Source organism: Streptopelia decaocto (assembly GCF_964273445.1).
Source record: "Streptopelia decaocto genome assembly, chromosome: 1".
NCBI classification, from domain to species: domain Eukaryota; kingdom Metazoa; phylum Chordata; class Aves; order Columbiformes; family Columbidae; genus Streptopelia; species Streptopelia decaocto.
The window spans coordinates 123,221,938-123,241,528 of record NC_138663.1 but is presented as its reverse complement, the minus strand read 5'-3'; the positions used below and the strand labels follow the sequence as shown (position 1 = coordinate 123,241,528).

The 19,591-nt window shown below is 36.2% G+C and overlaps 1 protein-coding gene across 3 annotated transcripts in view; it reads right to left on the bottom strand.

Moving 5' to 3' along the window:
- LTN1 (listerin E3 ubiquitin protein ligase 1) overlaps positions 1-19,562 on the bottom strand; it is a 30,352-nt gene extending 10,790 nt beyond the window's left edge. For 2 of the 3 annotated variants that reach the window (XM_082044848.1, XM_082044849.1), the window contains exons 1-20: positions 19,429-19,561; positions 17,691-17,894; positions 17,268-17,366; positions 16,008-16,238; positions 15,177-15,229; positions 14,559-14,739; positions 13,734-13,907; positions 12,495-12,685; positions 11,071-11,218; positions 9,381-10,163; positions 8,838-8,879; positions 7,624-7,816; positions 6,837-7,076; positions 5,740-5,893; positions 5,327-5,477; positions 4,404-4,605; positions 3,312-3,471; positions 3,034-3,138; positions 2,633-2,775; positions 652-787 (exon numbers count right to left, since the gene is read on the bottom strand). In XM_082044848.1, the coding sequence (XP_081900974.1) occupies positions 652-787; positions 2,633-2,775; positions 3,034-3,138; positions 3,312-3,471; positions 4,404-4,605; positions 5,327-5,477; positions 5,740-5,893; positions 6,837-7,076; positions 7,624-7,816; positions 8,838-8,879; positions 9,381-10,163; positions 11,071-11,218; positions 12,495-12,685; positions 13,734-13,907; positions 14,559-14,739; positions 15,177-15,229; positions 16,008-16,238; positions 17,268-17,366; positions 17,691-17,894; positions 19,429-19,470 (3,632 nt within the window). In that variant the 5' untranslated portion in view covers positions 19,471-19,561. Of the gene's footprint in view, positions 1-651; positions 788-2,632; positions 2,776-3,033; positions 3,139-3,311; positions 3,472-4,403; positions 4,606-5,326; positions 5,478-5,739; positions 5,894-6,836; positions 7,077-7,623; positions 7,817-8,837; positions 8,880-9,380; positions 10,164-11,070; positions 11,219-12,494; positions 12,686-13,733; positions 13,908-14,558; positions 14,740-15,176; positions 15,230-16,007; positions 16,239-17,267; positions 17,367-17,690; positions 17,895-19,428 lie in introns of all 3 variants that reach the window. The other variant, XM_082044850.1, reaches the window with a different exon arrangement.
- Between the last annotated feature and the right edge of the window lie 29 nt (positions 19,563-19,591).

Here is a 19,591-nt window from a genome sequence, read left to right as displayed (position 1 = left end):
AATTTACATATTCACTCAAGTAATACACTTAAATAAATTACGAAATTTAGCAATTTTAATTAATTCAATGCAAGAAAAATAATCAGTTCTTTTTAAAACTGGTAACTTAAAATATAAGCCCTCAAGTGTCTGAATAATGTACATTATTTCAAGACTTTGTTGCCTGGATTTTTCTCACTATACTCAAGACAAATGAACCTCAGTATATTTCCACTCCTTGCTGGAAGCTTTCCAAATTACATTTTCAGGTCCAGAATTCTAAAAACCAGACACCTAAGTCTGGTATCCAAGTTTTCATTCTGCTACCTAAACAAGCAATCAAAATTTGGAACTCAATATCCAGCAACACCTACAAAAGTTGGTCAGTTCTGAATGCTTTTGAAAACAGGTGGCATCCAGGTACACTATTAAAACTCCTGGTTTCCCAGATTCCAATCACGTGGATAATTTTCTTCAGTACGAGTTACTGGATATTTAAAGACAAGTATATTAAACCAAGAGATGCAGTTCTACAAAGGCTTATAAAAGTACCATTAGAACAGTGGATGGTGGTTAAAACTTACAAATTGATTTTGAATTAACAACCACTTTGTATTTTTTAAACTGTTGGTTTAGAAATTTTAAGTCAAATTATCCCAAAAATGCACCTACCAGCTAAAGAGAAAGCTGTCCTCGTTATCATTTTTCCAAGACATTATGATATTTAGAATTCCAGGTAGTACATCATCAGCAACAATAGTTCTGTCATTCAAGCAGGAGTTCAAAATGGAAAGACACCCAAATGGCCCTGTAACATAACAATAATATCATCCTCAATATATCTTAATTATCAAGATAAAACAAACATTAGAATGTGTGTCAGCTGACTGGACAGTTTTATCTGAACATTAAGATCATAAGATAGTTTGGACAATACCTTGGCTTTTTTGTTTGAGCACTTAATCCAGAGATGCTATTGCTAATTCAAAAATACCATACCCAACACAAACTTCAGAAAAACAAAAACAAAACAAAAACCCTTGAACCAATTAAAAACTCCTGTAAGATTGTTGGCTTATACAATTAACAAAAAAAAAAGGAAAATACCTGCTCAGATTTAAATCTATTCATGCTGCTAGAATGTATGGTAAGCAATAATTTGGACAGAAGATTAAGTACTTGTGAGTTGTGAATTCCAATATCGGTGCAAGACTGTTAATTTTTATTTTCAGAGTGAAGTACTACCATTGCATTAGTACTGTTTTCCATCTTTAAGGAAATCTGCATTCCTTGGAAAACACTTCTTCCAAGCATGATAACAAAGAACTGAGCTAAAGTACCATTTATGCACAGCAAAACCAACCAAACAAAAAACTCACTTCACTTAAGCAGTAGCACAATGATTTACAAGAACTTTATCAGCATTTTGTTGATCTGAAAAAAAATTAAAACCTGAATGGTAAGACCACAACCTACACCACACTTAGTGGGAAAATCTGAGTATATATTGTCTGTTCAGGAATACCTAGGAAAATGAGAAGCAGCAGAAAGGAAAATGCAGACCAGTGTTACAAGCGAGAGTACTCCACAGCAGAAGAGGGGTGAGCATTCTTTTTCGCGTTTTCTGTTTAAAGTTTCACAGACACGTTCAGTTAGTTCACCAGTTTGCTCAGAAAGCCAGGAAGGCCTAAGTCTGAAGAGTAAAGAGTTAGGGAAACTACCACAGTGGAAAGAGTCAGGATTCCTCTCAATCGCTGCACAACATTAACAACGCAAATTTTCACACTTTGAGGGCATCCATTTGAAGAACTCATCTGAAAACCTGGACACTGCCAAGGTACATAACTTCACAGTTTAAAATACAAGATATTTTTTTCAAGATAAGTAAGCACAGTTCTTTTAAAAAATAGAAAAATCAACTTTCAAGCTTTAATATAGACCAATCAATACAAATATGCACAAGAAAGCACAAAAGCAGTACCTAGAGAAAAAGCTCTTTAAGTAGATGTCTAATTCAAACATCTAGAAGGACTGTGTGTAAGTACTTCCAAAAAGTTTTCTTGAAAAGTAACAAGTCTCTGAAAACCAAAAGGTCTGCTAAGGAATGTTCAAAACAATATTGCAATGCATCTCAATCACATCTAAGTAATGTTTCAAAAACTGCTAGAAGTGTACGTACAGTATTTCTGACTCAGCACGCTATATCCCATGCACTGGAAGAACTACTCAAAAATTATACACAAACTGTGAAAGAGTTCTTGCTAAAACATCTTGAGACAATCATGGCACTACCAGTTGACAACAGTAATACTCTGCATGCTGTATAAAGCCTAAATGACTAATTGAAAGCTTCAATATTTACAGACGTGTTTAAATCAGATAGACCAAACAAGAAGTAGAGTAATATAAAAATTCTTTTAACAATATCAGCCTGAGTCCTTTAGTTCTAATTTTGAACCAGGCAGTATAGCTTAAACTTCCTTAAGGCAGCAAACTACTATGCCAAACAGTCTACAAGGAATATGCAAACTGAGAAGACATTTCTTTCTAGGGAAAATTATATCATTATAGTTAAAACATTTTATCTAAAAGCAAAATTATTGCAAAATAATGTTATTTAATTCTAATGAATTGGACTGAGGTAAGAACGTACCATCAGTACTGGAAAGCTCTGTCTGTGGGCACGTCAAAAGTTTGCTCACACAGTGTAAGACAAGTGTTTTGTTTTCTTCTACAGTCAAAAGAGGTGATAGACACTGAAGTGTATGCAATCTGCCCTCTGTTAACGACGGAAACCTATTCATACAAGCAAAAAAACCAAGAATGAGACAAACCCAAAACTTTAACTACTAAACAAAATGTCCATTGGTTCATAATGATCTAGTATCCTATGATGTAATCCCCCACACTAAACTAAGCTCCACTTTTACACACCCCATCCATCTACTACCAAATTTTCAGTCTTCAGATGTCACTCATCAGAATCAGTATCATGTAACATTATTAACATTTGCAACATAAACTAAAAGGTTATAGGCAGTGGTGTTAAGATACCTTTCTGTTGTCTCAAAAGGTTTCTTCAACTCAGAGGATTCAAAGTGTTCCACACGAATCACTTTAGCCATGGTTAATGACCAGAGTCTTCCATGTTCCTCTGATCTTCAAAGAAGAAGACAGACCCTGGTTAATACATATAGATGCACAGTTCACAACAAAAGCATTTGGATGAAGTTTGAATCAATATACATAGGGAAATATGGTGGCCCTTAATACTCTTTACAATGCAAAATATGAATATAGAGTTAAGGGTTGTTTTACTTGTTCTTACATACCTATCTAATAAGGTTTGCTGAAGGCTGGTTGTATTACTAAGTGTACTGAACTTCTCATATGTGATGTGCATTTCTTCTAACATCTGAAGATGTTCCAGAAGCAGATAAGGAGGATTCTCCAATTCTTCAATCCATTGTAATGAGTACAACAGCTCTGCAACTAATTAAACAAAAGTAATTGTTTACAAACAGCTGCTGAATATATTCAGTGTATTAGCAAGAAGTTTCAGGTCAAAGTTATTTGGGTGTTTTTAAAGTAAGTTTTTAACACATTTAAAAGATGCCATTTACATGTAACCCTAGGTGCTTCAAAGCATGAACTGGATATTTGCCATTGCATCATAAAATACAAGAAAAGAAAAGGCAGCAATAATCTACTCTAGATGTTGAGGAAATTTTAAAGCAAATCAAGGATGACAAAAACTAACGCCTCTCTATTATTCTTCTTTTTTTTTTTTTTAAATACAAGGCAATCAAGATCTAAGTCCAGAAAGAAGAAAAAAAATAAACTGATGCTAAGAGTTAGCATGTGGTTTCCTCATTAGCTTACAAAGACCCGCCCCACACGATTACACTTCTCATCATGGTGAGACCTTCAGAGATAGAATTGTTAATTTGATAATTCTGGCTCTCATCTGAACAGTCTATAAATAAAAAGAAACAAGATTCTACCTGGTGGAATTAACAAAAATTGCTGCCTCAAAATATCTTTACACCATGGCTAAACACCCAGGGTATTTATCTGATGGCATGGATACAGTTCCTATTGCCCACTCATGACAAACCATCATGTGTTTTGGCAACAAACAACTTCGAAGGCCACTGTAAATTCAAACTTCTCCAAATTCAAAGTTCTGTTGAGATATCATGTATATAATCACAAAAGGTCCTAGAAATATAAACACTATGCTTATGCACACTTATACTTTTAAAGATGAACTCAAGAGAAGAAAAGGAAACCAAAAAAAGATAAAAGAATGATTTCTCATACCTATATGCCAAACCTTAACTACTCATTTCCTAATTCACTATCAATTCAGGTTACAACTACTATAAAATCAAATTCCTTTAAGTTTTACCATTGTAACTTACTTATATTGTCAATTTTCTTTCTCTCTGTATCATCATTTCCGTGGACTACGCCATTTTCCAATACAAGTAGCACCATTTTACTTAATAAGGCTGAAGTACACAGATGGCCTGGAAGTTTAGTTGTGCCACACAGCTTGACACATGATCCCAAAGGTTCACAATTCATACTAAGCCGTCCTTCCAAAAGAGGTTTGTGCATCCACTGTAATATGTGCATAAAAAGAGGATGAACAAATAATTGACATTTTAATGGTGCATAGAAGAGCTATGACCTGTTTAACCTTGAAAATTCAGAATTATTAAAAAATAACTATGAAAGATATGAATTAACACCAAAAGCATAAGGGTTAGGATGACACACTCCAGCATATTAAAAAAAACTAAATACACAGCAGTAACTTGAAGCTGCATTGCTGACTCAGAAATAAATATGTATCTATAGAACTCTATATATTTTACAAGAAATACTAGGGTTACTGAAGGTTGGTGGTTGGACAGGAAATTTATGTCCTTCCCTACTTCCACTCTATGTATATCAGCTTTTTGCTGATAGTCAGTACACCATGTTTCTCTGCAGATATTTGTGCCTTTCACAAAATTAATCTTACAGAAGAACTAACTTAAAAACACCTTCATGATGCGTACTGTCAGACAAAATTCCTGAACTGTAAAGTAAGTTCTTAGTGTTCCATGCAGACAAGGGTAATTTCATAGATTTTTGTTTTCTCTAGCAGTACTGGATGGGACCATAAACATACAGATTTTGTCCTCTGCCATGGACAGAGGCTGAAAAGAACATTTACGCAGACATACGCGTATTCATAACTGCAGTGCCATGTCAAAATAAAGAATGTTTATCATCCTGAAGGACAGACATGAGGTAAGGTTGACTCCCACGTGCAATTCCATTATCATTTTCATACCTCGGTGGAGAGAGACTCGTGCAATTTCCCCCACTCAGTTTTGTTTGGCGTGACGTGCTCAACATAAGCTCCCACAAGATATCCAGACTGTCCATCCTCTTCCATAAGCTTAGACAACAAATCACTAACTGCAGAGATCAAAACCTGAAGGCTTAAAAAAGGACAAAACACTGGAAACAAGTTTGTATCAATGTAAAATAAAGCAGTTTGCTTTTACTGGGCAGTGCCAACGCTATATACATGCTATACCAATGGCATTTTAAATTATGCTCTATGCCACAGTCCTCACCTCTGGCAGCCTCAAAAAACTCTCAGTAAGACAGATGCCAATTAAATCAAGAAAAGTATAGCACTGATCTTAGCTTGCTTTGGAGAACAATGTATTACGAAACGGACATACACATTATAATTACCTTTTAACATCCAAAGAGGAAGACTGAATTTGATTCTTGACCCACAGTGCAGATTTATGCAAAAAGGTACTCTGTTTCTGCATACTCTGAAGTTGACGCACAAGTGAACTTACACCAGACATCCAGGTGTGTTTTAATTTACATACAAGTAAATCTATTGTAGGGGGAAAAAAAAAGACAAGCAAAACCACCACAAACAGGTAAACTAAAATTACAACCTACAGTAACAAACACGTGTAAAGGTCCTAGAGCAGGAAAAGAAGTCTCTTTTCCATGTGGTTACATGCAAGAACTATTAAGAGCAAATATACACATTTCTTATTGTAGAGCAATTTTAAATTAACTCTGACACACAGGTAATATTTTGAGGGTAAAAGTGATGTTCCTGTTATCTACTACAACATGTTCATATGGTCTTCAAAACCACAGTTCTCTCTAGTACTGAAATACTGAACATTTACACCATCAATACTCATTTGCAAAGCAGCAAGGGATTTCAGGTTAGTCTTCTATGACAATACTGCAACATTTCCTTTGTATCTATGTCAGTAAATGCGTATACCAATTTAACACACTCAAATTCTGCACTCAAAGAACATAGATCAGGATCTCAGTCTCAAAATGAGATGCTGGTGGAGACAGAAGTGGATCATAATTTGTCAGAGCAACTTGACCAATATAAATGGTTTCAGAATAAATATTTGTATCTTTAATGAAGTGATCACACACATTTGTTCATAGGAACCACACACTGTAGAATGAGCAAAAAAATGCTCATTCTTTGTAGTTCACAGACCTTAAATAATTTTTGTAACACTCTAGAAAGTGTGGAATATCACAGCCTTAAAGATAGCTGAAGCACAGGGATACTAACATCAAAAAAGTTGAAAATCCTTGTAAAGATGTACAGGACTTGATGTGTAGTAGTAACTACCAGCATTGTAAATTAAAGTACAAAATTTGATGTCAGTTACAGCTGCAAGTGCTCATTGTGAACTCAATATTCTACTATATACTTGAATCTGTTTCATGAAAAAGAATATAGATTTAATAATCAACTACAAAAAAGTTCGGTTGAAGCTGTTTTTCAAAATTACCTGTTAAGTGTGTAGCATCCTGCCTCTGAGCACACAATTGGAAGATGGTAAGCAGCAAGTCTTCAGAGGATGGCATCAGTAAACACCCTTTAACTGAGCTGAAAAAGCCTGAAGCTACATCGCAGATGAAAGATACTGATGGTTCAGTATTTCCAGCTTCAGAAAGATCCTTAGCTTTCGACAGAGCTGCTTGAAGTTTATCAATAATCCTTTCAACAAAAGTTTCACCAATCAAAGATTCTATTGGGGAGAGGAAAAAGACAGCATGCTTTGATTAGATTATAAACATCATTCAAATACATCATATTCATATGTACTGATTTGGTTTTTATTTATTAATTATAATAAAATGCAAAGCAGTTTCAGTATAATGTATACCTAAACTATGTAGAATAAGAACGAGAAGTTTGTAAGGTAAAGTTCAGATATTGTACAGCACACCAGCTAACAAATCAAACTTACTTCAATTTTCCTGAAGTTTTCCAGACTCACAAATCTGAATCTGTTCTTTAAACACTGAATTTTGTTTAGCAAAGGAGACCAAACAAATTGCAATGTCACTGCTGCAAGTCAGTATTTACAAAGTTAAACTGAATATTGTTAATTGGCTCAGGAAAAAAAAAAGAAAAGAAAAAAAAGCCAACCACACAACACAAACCCAAAAACATAAGAAAGCCTACGTGTCACAAATTAAGTATTCTGGAAGATCTCAAATTCCTTTCAGCCTTCTACAAAGCATAAGTGAGGTATTTACACTTCACGAACTCCAAAGAATAAATATGCTTACCATTTTTAATGTGTTGTGACAACACTAAACTCAGGAGGGTCCACCTTTCTGAAGAGGATGATTCCGAGGAAGCTGCTATAGGTTTTAAACCCAGGTGACAGAGATCATCTGCCAGCATTACAAGTTTTTCTCCAAGTGCATCTCCTTTCAGCCAGTCAGAGACTAAGGAAAGTTTTGTTGTGCTTGAGCATGCCTGAGTCACAAGAAAATAATTCTAATAAACTTTTGAGGGTTTTAACTTTTATTACTAACTAAACATAAGATTAATACGTCAAACTTGCACACACAGAGTAGGAACCATATAATCTGTCATAAACAAGAAGTCTCTAGGTGTTTACATCTGCAACAATCCCACCAACTTTCTTTTTGGTCAGGGAGAGCAACTTATGGCTAGGTCAGACCTCTACTTTAGAGTGAAAGAGGTCACATTCTGAAAGCTCTTTTTCCTTTTCTCCAGCTATAGAGCCCAGGGAATGCCTACACTGGAGTTACAAAGACAACTTCTGGATGACCAGGTTGACTGAAATAAAATCTATTTAGAACATAAAATCTATTTACAGCATCTAAATTTCTCTAAAAAGAAATGCAAGGTCACAAATCAGAAGCACATTATTTTGGTGATAAGCCATCGTAAGTTATGAAAGCATAAAAACAGAGGATTCCTAAAATATACAGTATATGTGAGGAAAGATATTACGGTCAACGCACTGGATCATAAATCAAGTGCTGGGAGTTCTTGTCCAAAAATTTGTAATAAACTTTATATTTCAACCCAGGCAATCACTTAAATGTCAGTCTCTCAACAACCCACTTGAAAAAATGGCATACTATCTTTTCTTTGTAAACATGATGTAAGGGCGATGATAGAAATAATAATTTAAATTATTGGTCTGATACCCAATTCCATTCCCCCCAGCTTAGAAAGGAGATGACCAGAAACAAATCAGGAATCCCCCGTCTCAAAGGGCAATCTGACCAAAAATTGAACAGACAAAGATGCCTTTGTTTTGGTATCATTATTTCAATTCTAAGACTGTCTCCAGATTGTAATGCAGTTAAAACAAACAAGACTGTGAAACTATTATTACAAGATTTTCAAACAATGGAAATGATTACTACTGAAATTTTTAAAAAGTCATTCAGACACATGTAACCCTCAAAGCTAACAAAACATTCAAAGATATGCAAAACAAGAATAGAGAAGTCTTAAGCACCTTTTGAATTAACTGGAGAAAAATAATCCATCGCAGATCCATCTGAAAAGAAAAAAAAAATACCACAATATTTAACAAATTATTTGCTGAATAGGAAGTATTTAATATCATTTTAAGTGTTTGGTTTACAACTTTGTTACTGAAACAGCAACTTCTGCTTAACCTCTGCAGAAAATAAAGTTACTGATCATACTATTTTTGGCTTCCAAGTCTTTACCACACAGATCAATAAGGGACTGTATTTGTAAGAAAGGCCACTGATGACTAGTATGAAAGCACAGTGCATAATAAAGAACAGAGAAATTCTGATGTACTTTTTTTTAATGACTTATACCATATACAAATGGCCATATGTCATAACCTTTCACCCCAACGCTGACATGTCAACCTTTCCTAAATCTGCCTTCCTTACACTGAACATTCAAGTTCACAGAGAATATCTTCCATTCCACAACCCCAAAATAAAGTGATTAACCAACCACAGCCCACAAAGAGCGTACTCACTCTGATAAAAACTAGTAACAAAATGTACAAGATTCATACCTTCGTTAAATCATCAAGAATGATTTTCCTTTCATCATTACTGTTGCAACAATTAAGCACACTGTACAAAATATCAACCAGAAAATGGGTGTCTTTCCTCCAGTCTTCTTTCAACCAAGTTATTAAATTCATATGCAGAAATCGTACAGATGGACTTTCACGAGCTTCAGTTTCGTTTTGGGATTCAGCTTGAGCAGAGCTTGTATCATTTCCCTGCTCTAAAAGTACTTGAAAAACTCTGTTTGAAGAAAATGAGTTGAGCAGGGCAGAGAGAAATTTCAAATGCTGTTCTGACTTCTGTTCATTGACATACACAATACTCAGTTCAGCAAGGCTGCAGACTAAGTTCTCTAAAGGTTCTTTCCTTAGAAGTGAACTATGTTGCAAATCAGCCTGTATTTCAGAGTCACTCTTTCTCACTTCTGTGAGCTTTCCATTCTCTGTGTCCCTTTCAGATTCATCCTCATCTGTAAATCTGATTTTTAGAGATTTTCTGTTGTTTGGTTTTGTAGCACTCTTTGGATTCTGAAGAATTTCTAGCATTCCAGATAGAGCAAACAATGATTTCTCATCAGCATCTAACGTATCAACATGAAGTATACACATTTTTAAAAGACGGTCCCAAAAATCTGACAACAGTTTCTGGAAAACTTCATCTGTGCCATCATCGTTGGAGATTTCTGCTTTAGCTTCCCAGGAGCTCAACGTTTCTGCTATTTGATAAAATAACGGTCCATTCTGTAACCTGGGCTCCTTAAGTACAGCATCAGTAAGAGGAATTAGCTATAAAGACAAAAAGATTATTAAAGAACAGTGATCTAACTAGATGATTGTTTTATTCTTTATAATACCACGAAATTCTATAATTTTGAAGAATGTTCTGGAGGCAATTTCAAAAACAGAATTACCCATGCTTGAACATTTAATAAAAATATATAAGGTGAGGTGCCTCTTTTTTTTTAATACAATTTGAATTGCATAGTAAAAGCCATGATTTTATAGGCAGGAAAAACAGAATGTTCTGGTTTCAGCTGGGATGGAGCTAATTTTCTTTCTAGTAGCTGGTATAATGCTGTGGTTTGGATTTAGTATGGAAGAAAGCTGGAAATACACTGAAGTTCTGGTTGTTGCGGGTAGTCAAGGACTTTTTAGCTTCCCACGCTCTGCCAGGTGCACAGGAAGCTGGGAAGGAGCAAAGCCAGGACAGCTGACCCCAAATGGCCAAAGGGATATTCCTCATCACATGACATCATGCTCAGTATATAAACTGGAGTTGGCCGGGGAAGCAAATGCTGCCGCTCAGGAATGGCTGTGGTATTAGTGGCGTGGGTGGTAAGCAACTGCACTGTACATCACTTGTTTTGTACATTCTATTATTATCATTATTTCTTCCTTTGCTATCCTATTAAACTGCCCTTATCACAACCCACTGGTTTTTGTTTTTTCCCTCCCACTTTTGCTTCTCTCCCCCATCCCACTTGGTAAGGGGGAAGGGTGCCTCAATGGCTGCATGGTACTAGTTGCTGGCTGGTGTTAACCCATGACATTGACTAGCTTCAGTAAGATTATTTTTTCCATAAAATCTAGTGAAACTTTCAACAGAGAAGTACATTCTCACAGAACTTAGTTTTTCTTAAACTCTGAATTGTTAAATATACCCACAACTTTATTAAGTATTTCTAATAAATACCTGGTCATATATAAGCATTTGATGAATTTGTATTTGATCATCATCTTCATCTATTTTCTGTAGCATGGCAAAGCGCAGACATTCCATAAATGCAGTTATAATCGCAGAACTTTCTGAAGGGCTGGTTATTGCTCGCTCACTAGACAACCTATTGAAAGGCAACATCAGAGGGGGCACAGTCAGTCATCCATGCTTCTGAGAAACCCATTATGTACACGACGAATGTCACCTTGGTTATGTGGTTATGTTGTTCTTATCCAGACAACACCAATATGAGAATATAGAATCACAGAATCACTCATAAAAGTCAGATCAAAACATATTCAATAGGACATATTTAAAGAGTCAAAAATATTAAATTCAGGCATTTAATATAACTTATATTGAAATAACTTTTTCATCTAGTTTTAGCATTCATTTAAAAAAAAAATCTATAAAAATACAGGAAACATATCCAGTGAAGTGCACTGTCTAGTGTTTCCGCTCCTTGTAAAAACTCCTTTGCAATTTTCTACACAGACCACAGAGGTTTAGAGAAGTCACTTTATGTCACTACAGAAAAAAGAAAAACTAAACCAAAAAGCCACCAAAGGACAATTTCATCATAGCCAGTCTGAGTCTAAGCAACTCCAATTTGTTTGCTTTTTAATGACAATTACCATATAAATACTACAACCATTTTACTACTTGTAAATGAATTCTATACACTTTTCAAAACAATCCATACAAAACTCTCTTCTCCAAGAGCTCCGCTAAAGGCCATGTCAATGTCAATTGATAATTTATTTTTGTTTAAATAGTTGTAGTTTAGTCTTTCGTAAAATAACTTATATATGCTTTTGAGTACACAATGCACATGCATCTATTTAAATCAGATTTGGTAGAAAGTTGGGTTTGATGTATTCAAAAGGCAAAAAACTATAGCAGTTTCAATCATTCAAAAATCAGTATTCCAAGAATTAAAGTTCCTGCATATAAGAAATTTCACAATTATAATGGTGATTCACAATAACCTCTGTAATAATTAAAGACTTGTGAGAAGAGCCCAATATCTTCAAATCCACTCTTAATTTTAAATTAATTTCCCATTTTGAAACTTATGGAATAAACACAAAGCTTTGGCAAAAAAAGATAAGAATGCTTTAGGTAAAGAAGTAACAAAACAAAAAAAAGGCCGAAGGTTTAAGAAGACAGGGACAGCCACAAAGGCCTGACTCTACTTTTGGATATTTAAAAGTATTTTTAAAATATTATTTTCAAATAACATAGTGAAAACAGTCTTTTCTGAACTAAGCAACTAATGTGTATTTAAATGTCTTCAAGCCAAATGTGTTATCTTTAAATACTTCAAGAAAATTACTTCTCTTATTTCCAAACGTAAAAGAGACTGATTTGAAAACAAACAAACAAAAAGTGGTTCATACCCTTGAATTACAGAGCTGAAAAAAGTTCTGAAATATTCCAGCTTTGGTCCTGCAATGCCAGGAGGTACCTTGCTAATGAACGGCAAGAGATTTGGGTATATCACGGCAGCTAGTCCTCGTCCACCTTCTCGAAGCACTGTCCATAGCTTTGGTAGAACTCCCTTTTTGGCATTTACATGATTCCAACAGTCCTGCAGAAAAATACACGTTACTGTAAATTAAATGAGAGTATTTTGACTTGGAAGATCTCCCAAGTTAGACATTCAATTTACCTCCCTATGTTGTATCTGAAAAAAGTTACTGTAAAATTTAAATTCACTTGCCACTGTTTTTAAAAATCACTTTCTCCTTATTTCAGCCTGTGAATTTAAGAAGCTAACGTGACAAAACTGTTTATGTATTGTTTAAAATCCATGTACTTTCCTTGTTAGCAAACTGCAATTGAAGGCTTCTCTTTAATAATGCTTTAAGGATGCCTCATTTTTGTGAGTGGTCTTGTATTTAATTCTGAGTTCTTATTATCAAGAATAAGCAATGATTTCAAAATTCTAACTTCAGACACATCACTAACTTCAAAACTTCCCTCAAAAATTTTCTGATGGTTACAAAATACCTTGGCATTTTCACCCCACACCCCAAAGTTCTTTGTTCTCTGATCTCATTTACCATAGTTCCAGATAACTATACTTATAGCAAGCTGAACAAAGATTTTTTTTTTCCCCCATAAATTTTGACACTTTATACCAGGAGTTACAAAACAGATCTGCATCACGAAACCCTCAAAGCATCCCAGTCTATGGCAACACCCCTCATCCTCCTAAGAAATTCAAAGCCAGTATTTCACTTAACTTTAAAAAACAAACAAATAAACACAAACACCAAAACAAAAGCATTAAATTAAAAAAGCAAACCAAAAACGCACTGCAGGTAAATTTTGCAACTGTCTTTAACCAAGAAAAAGGTTGTAAGTATTATTTTACTTATTAGTAACGACTTTTAATCGAAGGGATTCAGGTTAACTTAATTAAACTTATAAAACAACTCTGATTTTCAGACATGCGGACATAATATATCTGAAAGTTACACTGAGGAAGGAGCAGGTAGCATTGAAGAGTTCGTATTCTGAATCATAGAGAAAACCCGGTCAAGGTGTTCTTCCTAATTCTACAAAGAGAACAATGGCACTTGTGAAAACTTAAATTCGAGTAAAATATCTGCACCTTAGATTTTCCACATTACCTCAATAGTGGCAATAGTATAAAGTACAGCTTCCCAAAGAGCAGGACACACCACTGCATCACTGTCGTCAATGCTGAGAAGAACAGCAGGACAAACTCTTGGTGCTTCATTTTTCACCAGCTCAGGCAAGTACTGGCAAAAGGCAGAAGCCACCTCAAAGAAAGCTGAGCGAACCTGACAAAGGCCACAGAAAAACAAAATTTTAGTCTAATGACAACACTGTGTCACTACTTGTAGTTTATAACATTCCTTTTAAAGTCACTGTAACTTCCAACATGCAGTATTTTATTACATCAGCAAAGGTTTAAATATTATTAAAAATAACGAAAAATAAGTTATTTGATAAGCCTGTTTAATATTTTAAAGTAACTTATTTGGTGCAAAATGCTTATAAAAAAATATTTTAATATACTTCTCAAAAGACATGTTTCCCCAAAAGCGCCTTAAAAGTTTAAGAAAATAACACCAGAATCAATTCATCCCTCTATGCACTATTTGTCTTAGCAGATCAAAGACCAATAAAATAGTTAAAAAAAGAAAATCCAAGAAGCACTAAGAACTTTGTCAAAGTTTGTCCCTTTTAATAAAAAGGGTAGATTGCCAAGAAGCAGGTGATGGTGACACGGAAACAACAGATTAGTTTATTGGGCAAATTTTAGAGCAATATTGTCTATTTAAGGCTTAGAAATTTGAAGGCTGTTACAAACGCATTTCAGTGAAGTACAGTGTTCATTCTTGTAGAATACAAGTAATTAATACTTTTTAGGTTCAGTGTATTATCTTTAACTAAAAACAACCACAATAAAGAAGAAATAAGAAAGTTACCTGTGGCATGCTGTGTTTGCTGTATTTCCAAAATTTGTTTTGGGACAGAAGTGACATTAACTTTTCCTCCAATGAATGCATCTCCTTCTTTGGCAACATGCTAAGCAACTTTTTTAAAGCTAACAAGGAACAGGTCAGAATCCGGAAAAATTTGGCTTCCCTTTCTTCCTCTGGTACAGTTCTCAGAAAACAAAACAAAACAAATTAAAGTGAATCATAAATAAATCAGTGGGTTTATCAAGCTCTTCTAAACTGTCTAAATGTATGTTTTCAGTTTTTCTGTGTTCTTTTGATTTCAAATGCCAGCAATGTAAATATGTAAACTTTCCATAAGTTCTAACACTACCAAGTTATACTAAAAGGTGTTAAAAAAGAGAGAGTATCAAGTCATCTCCCAACTATTCAAAAATGCTACTCCTAAAAGAGCTGAAACAAGAATTAGACAACCGATAACACTTTCAAAAGCATATATACTTTAGTTCCAAAGAAAGTTGCTGGGATCTGGACTCAAATAAATATTCTGCCTCTCGAAACAAAGTTAAATCCACTACCTCCAGGGATAGAGAACCCAGTACAGACAAAGACCTAAACCATATACATTAAAGTAGACTGACATACTGGGGGTCACTGAGTGTATCAGGTGTTTCTTTCAGAAGGTGATCTTGAAGTACCTAAGAGGAAAAAAACACATACATACACGTGAAATCTAACATTTATATGTGAATAATATAGTCAATACATTATTCAGAAACAGCTCTACAATTAAACTCACAACCTCTGAGTCAAGTCTTTTAAACACATTTTAGACACACTAGTGAACACAAATATAATTTAACTGAATGCCGCTGAATGTAGCAGCTGTAGCACTGTTTGAATCAAGACTGCATAATATTTTGTAAATTGCAGTCATATGACAACAGGCTTCTGGTAAAAAGAAGCTAAACTGAGACAAAACAAAATGGTTAAGTTTGCATCTGATGGGCCACCAATGCAAACTTTCACTTTTTAAAATTCAGTTAATTCAGTTTTGTCTATGACAGGCAGAAGAGCATTAACCTCGGTCAGAAATAAAGTTGCAGAGTATATCTGAAACACTGCTCAGCAGCGTTAAATCCTCTACCACTGCAAATAAACTACTCCAGCATCATTCTTCCATCTGCCAACAACATTATGTGATGACTGAGCATCATTACATAGAAATGTGTACAAGAAAATTAACTTCATATTCATTCCTCTGGTTCCAGTCATTCTAACCCCAAGTAAAAAAAAAAAAAATAGAGGATGTGTCTTTGCCTCAATCTTCTCTCCCCATTAGCAGGAGCAAAATTTCAGGTCAGAAAGAAATCTAACCAGAAGAACAGATTGGGGCAGGATGAGTTTATAATTTGTAACAAAAGTTGACATATACTCAACACAAAGCCATAAAGAAGTACATAAATATAAACTCACATTAAGAATTTCATCTTTACAGAATGCTAAGGCTTCAGGTTGTTTGCTTGAAAGAAAAGCTTTTTCAAAAGCTACTTTTGCAGCAGAAGCAGCAGGGGAGTAAATGTCGCATTGAGCAATCAGCCAGTATCCCATGATACTTTTTAAGTAAGGAGCTAAGTGTTTCTTTACTTTAAGAATCAGTTGTTCAAAAGATTGCTGAGTTGCTTCTCGAACACGGCGATCATGATCCTGTTAAAGGAAAAAAAAAAAAAAGAGAAAAAGGTTTATCGGTTTAATAAATGTACCTTTGATGCCAGGTACTTCAATGCAGAAGGGATGAGAAAAAAAAAAAAGCTGTCTCTCAGCCATTTTTGCAATAAATCAGGCTACATAGATTTGAAAATACACAACAATGACCAAAAAAAAGTCTTTCTATCCCTAGAAAAGTGGAGAGTCCTAACTTAGCAGCATCATATGCCTGATGTGTTGTACATTCAAAATTGTAACCTTTTCCTGATACACCTATCTACAGTTCTACTTCCATGTAATACAAACATTTAACAGAAAGACAAGAGGCAAGAGAAACAGGAAACACTGAAGACACTTTTTGGATTAAAACAACCACAAGCCTACACAAACTGTGCATCATTATCTATTATTTGTGTATGAATTGACAGCATAACGACTTTCTATGCTCTTGCCTCACAAAAGAAATACCTATGAATTGCTCTAATGGATCAGAAAAGTTATTCTTTTTGTCCTATATCACGTTTCCAACAGTAGACGGTCCAGATATTTCAGAGATATATTGAATGTATCACAAAATTACGAACTATCTGGCTATGCACAATCTTTCAATGTTTGGTGCATTATTGAGTGGTTTGTTTTGTTTTGTTTCTTAATATTAAGTTTGGCCAGATAGTAGTCCTAGGTCAAATAGATTTATAATGATGTTAAGTGAACAGTACATTCTCTTTAGCTGTTCTGGAATTTACATAAAAGAACTTCCAATGAGAAGATATACCTTGTGATCTCTTTAACACAAAGGTCTAACAAATACCATCCAGCAAATAGAGCCCAGGCATCAACATTCAAGATTCTACCCACAGCCAATACTGAAACATCTCCACAATAAAGAACACTACTTTCCTTCAACTTCATGCTTTTCCTAGAACAAGTCAGTAATTCCAACAGTTAGAAATATCAAGAAAGACTGCCTTAGAGGTTTTCACAGGAACTATCCAGAGAAGTTTTTAATTTAGATACTTGAATACTTACTAGTGAGATTTTGCAATAAATTCTTGGCCAGTAAGGAAGAACACCTTTAACAACTTCCACTTCTCTTTCCTTGCACATTGTCCCAAACTCTTGCATAGCCTAAAATCAAGATATCGAGAGCATGATTTAAGAAGTCAGATACATAGGTTCTGTAATTTACCAGCTTCTATCAGACATTGCAACACTCTTTCAAAAATCAATTAATTTCTTGCAATTAAGCGTCTATAGAATTAATTTATGAAAGCTCTGTCAGCACTGCATGATGGACCTTTTAATAAGTGCTCCAAGATACTTTCTGAATTGCAGTTCCAGCAAATTTAGCAACATGAAATCAGTTACCTTGATATATTCCTCTCCCATCCTTATGAAAAATGTACTGGTTTCTGACAGAAAAGTATTATAGGGAGCAAAGGATACACCTACTTTTAATTTTGTTGTGATATCCCTTTTAGAAAGTTTTCGCAACACCATTCGAAAATCAGCATCCATAAGGCTGTCTATTTCCTCTGCTCCTTGAACTGCAGGAACATAGCCTAGATCACTCTGAGACGTTCCAAAGCCAATAAATCCAGGCACTGTTCCACGTTCTTTGGCAAGGAGCTCTGCAGCTTGACCACTGCTAGAAGGCTGACAAAAAATGTGGACAGAAATCAGTTATCTATTTCAGTCATTTTATTTTGCACACATCATGCATTTCAAACAATGATCGTATTTATATTCTGTAATTAACCTTCTATTTAAAATGAGGTCTCACAAAAAAGGCCTCCTATGCTTTAAACATAGAAGTATGATCTAAAAAATTATTCTTTCCTTTATAATCAGCATTCCCTTCTCCCACAATTATTTCAATTCATTAATACTTGTGGAAAGTTATATTGTTTTTATACATACACAAAAAAGTGTAACAGAAAAGTCTTTCTGTAAGTGAATAAATTCTTAAACATTTATGCTCCTTCACTACTTCTGTTTTCACTGTTTTTTCTCATGTTATTGCATATGGACCAATACAGCTCCCAAGGAATACTCTTTGTATAATTGGAAAAAATAATAACACACACAAGAAAAGGACGCTACCGGCAACCAAGGGGCCAAGAAGGATTTAGAGGAATGGCACAACATGGTACATATGTAGCACAGTATGATACTATCCCATTAATGTTACAGTGAGTGTTCTGGAGTTCAGCATCTCTTCTAGCTTGCCCCAGTTAAGTCAACACCTTGTTCATCATAACAGTGACTCACATTTATGTCAAGCACACTCTTTTAAAAAGACTATTCCAAAACCAACTGATGTTTTAATGTTCTCTGTGATACATTATAGTCCAAACACCTTTTATTTCCTAATGACAGTTGCAGTTTTGTGAGCTTTGTGTTTGGGCTTTTTTAAAGTAATGACAATTTGCCGAAGTTCATCATACTCTTCTGATTTTCTTGAGGTACATAAGCCACATTTTACCTGACTACTATACCTACATATTAAGTCACTTTTCCTGTATGTGAAACCTCAGCTATACGGACACGCTTCTTTGTGTTCCCTCATCTTCTGTAGACGCATGAGAGGGAGAAGATTCATAGCAATTACACAATTCACCCACACTTCTCCCATCCTGAGTGGGCGTCACATATGACAGATGCTACCCCACTTCAGACACGGTGGCAAGACACGAACAGCAGACAGGTGCACCCTAAAGGCTCCCCACAGAAAAATACACTAAACGCACCCACCGGTACCTCCCTGAACTTACACCCGCAGTGGTTTTGGTGTTACACCCCCGTACCCTTGCCCCTCTCAGAAGGCGCACCAACGCCCCAGGCAGTTGCGGCCACACGCCCCTAAACCACGGGCCCAGGCCAGGAGTCGCCCCCGACGCGCGGCAGCTGCCCCAGCCCCAGCTACGGCAACCGGGCCCGAAGGCAGCACCACCTCCCAGCGGGGAACGGGCTTAGGCGGCCCACAGCCCCCTTCCCAAAGCACCGGGAGGGGGAGAGCGGCCTTAACCCTCCCATCGCTGCCGGAAGCCCCCGCCCCGAGGCCCAGGCCCAGGCCCGGGCCCCGCTGCCCTTCCCGGCCAAGCCGCCTGCCGTCCCCGCCAGAGCCACCGGCGGAGACCCCGCGGCACCCGGGGCCCACGGGCGCGGCAGCCCCGCGGGGCGCGCCCACCTGCAGGTTGCCCTTGGTTCGCTGCTTGTTCTTGCCCCCCATGGCGGTGGTGTCGGCGCTGAGCACCGGCCGAGAGCGAACAGCCGCACGGCCGGGACGGGGGAGCGTGGCGCTTCCGGAGGGCGGGGCCGAGCGCGCCGCGCCGACGTCAACCCCACGGAGG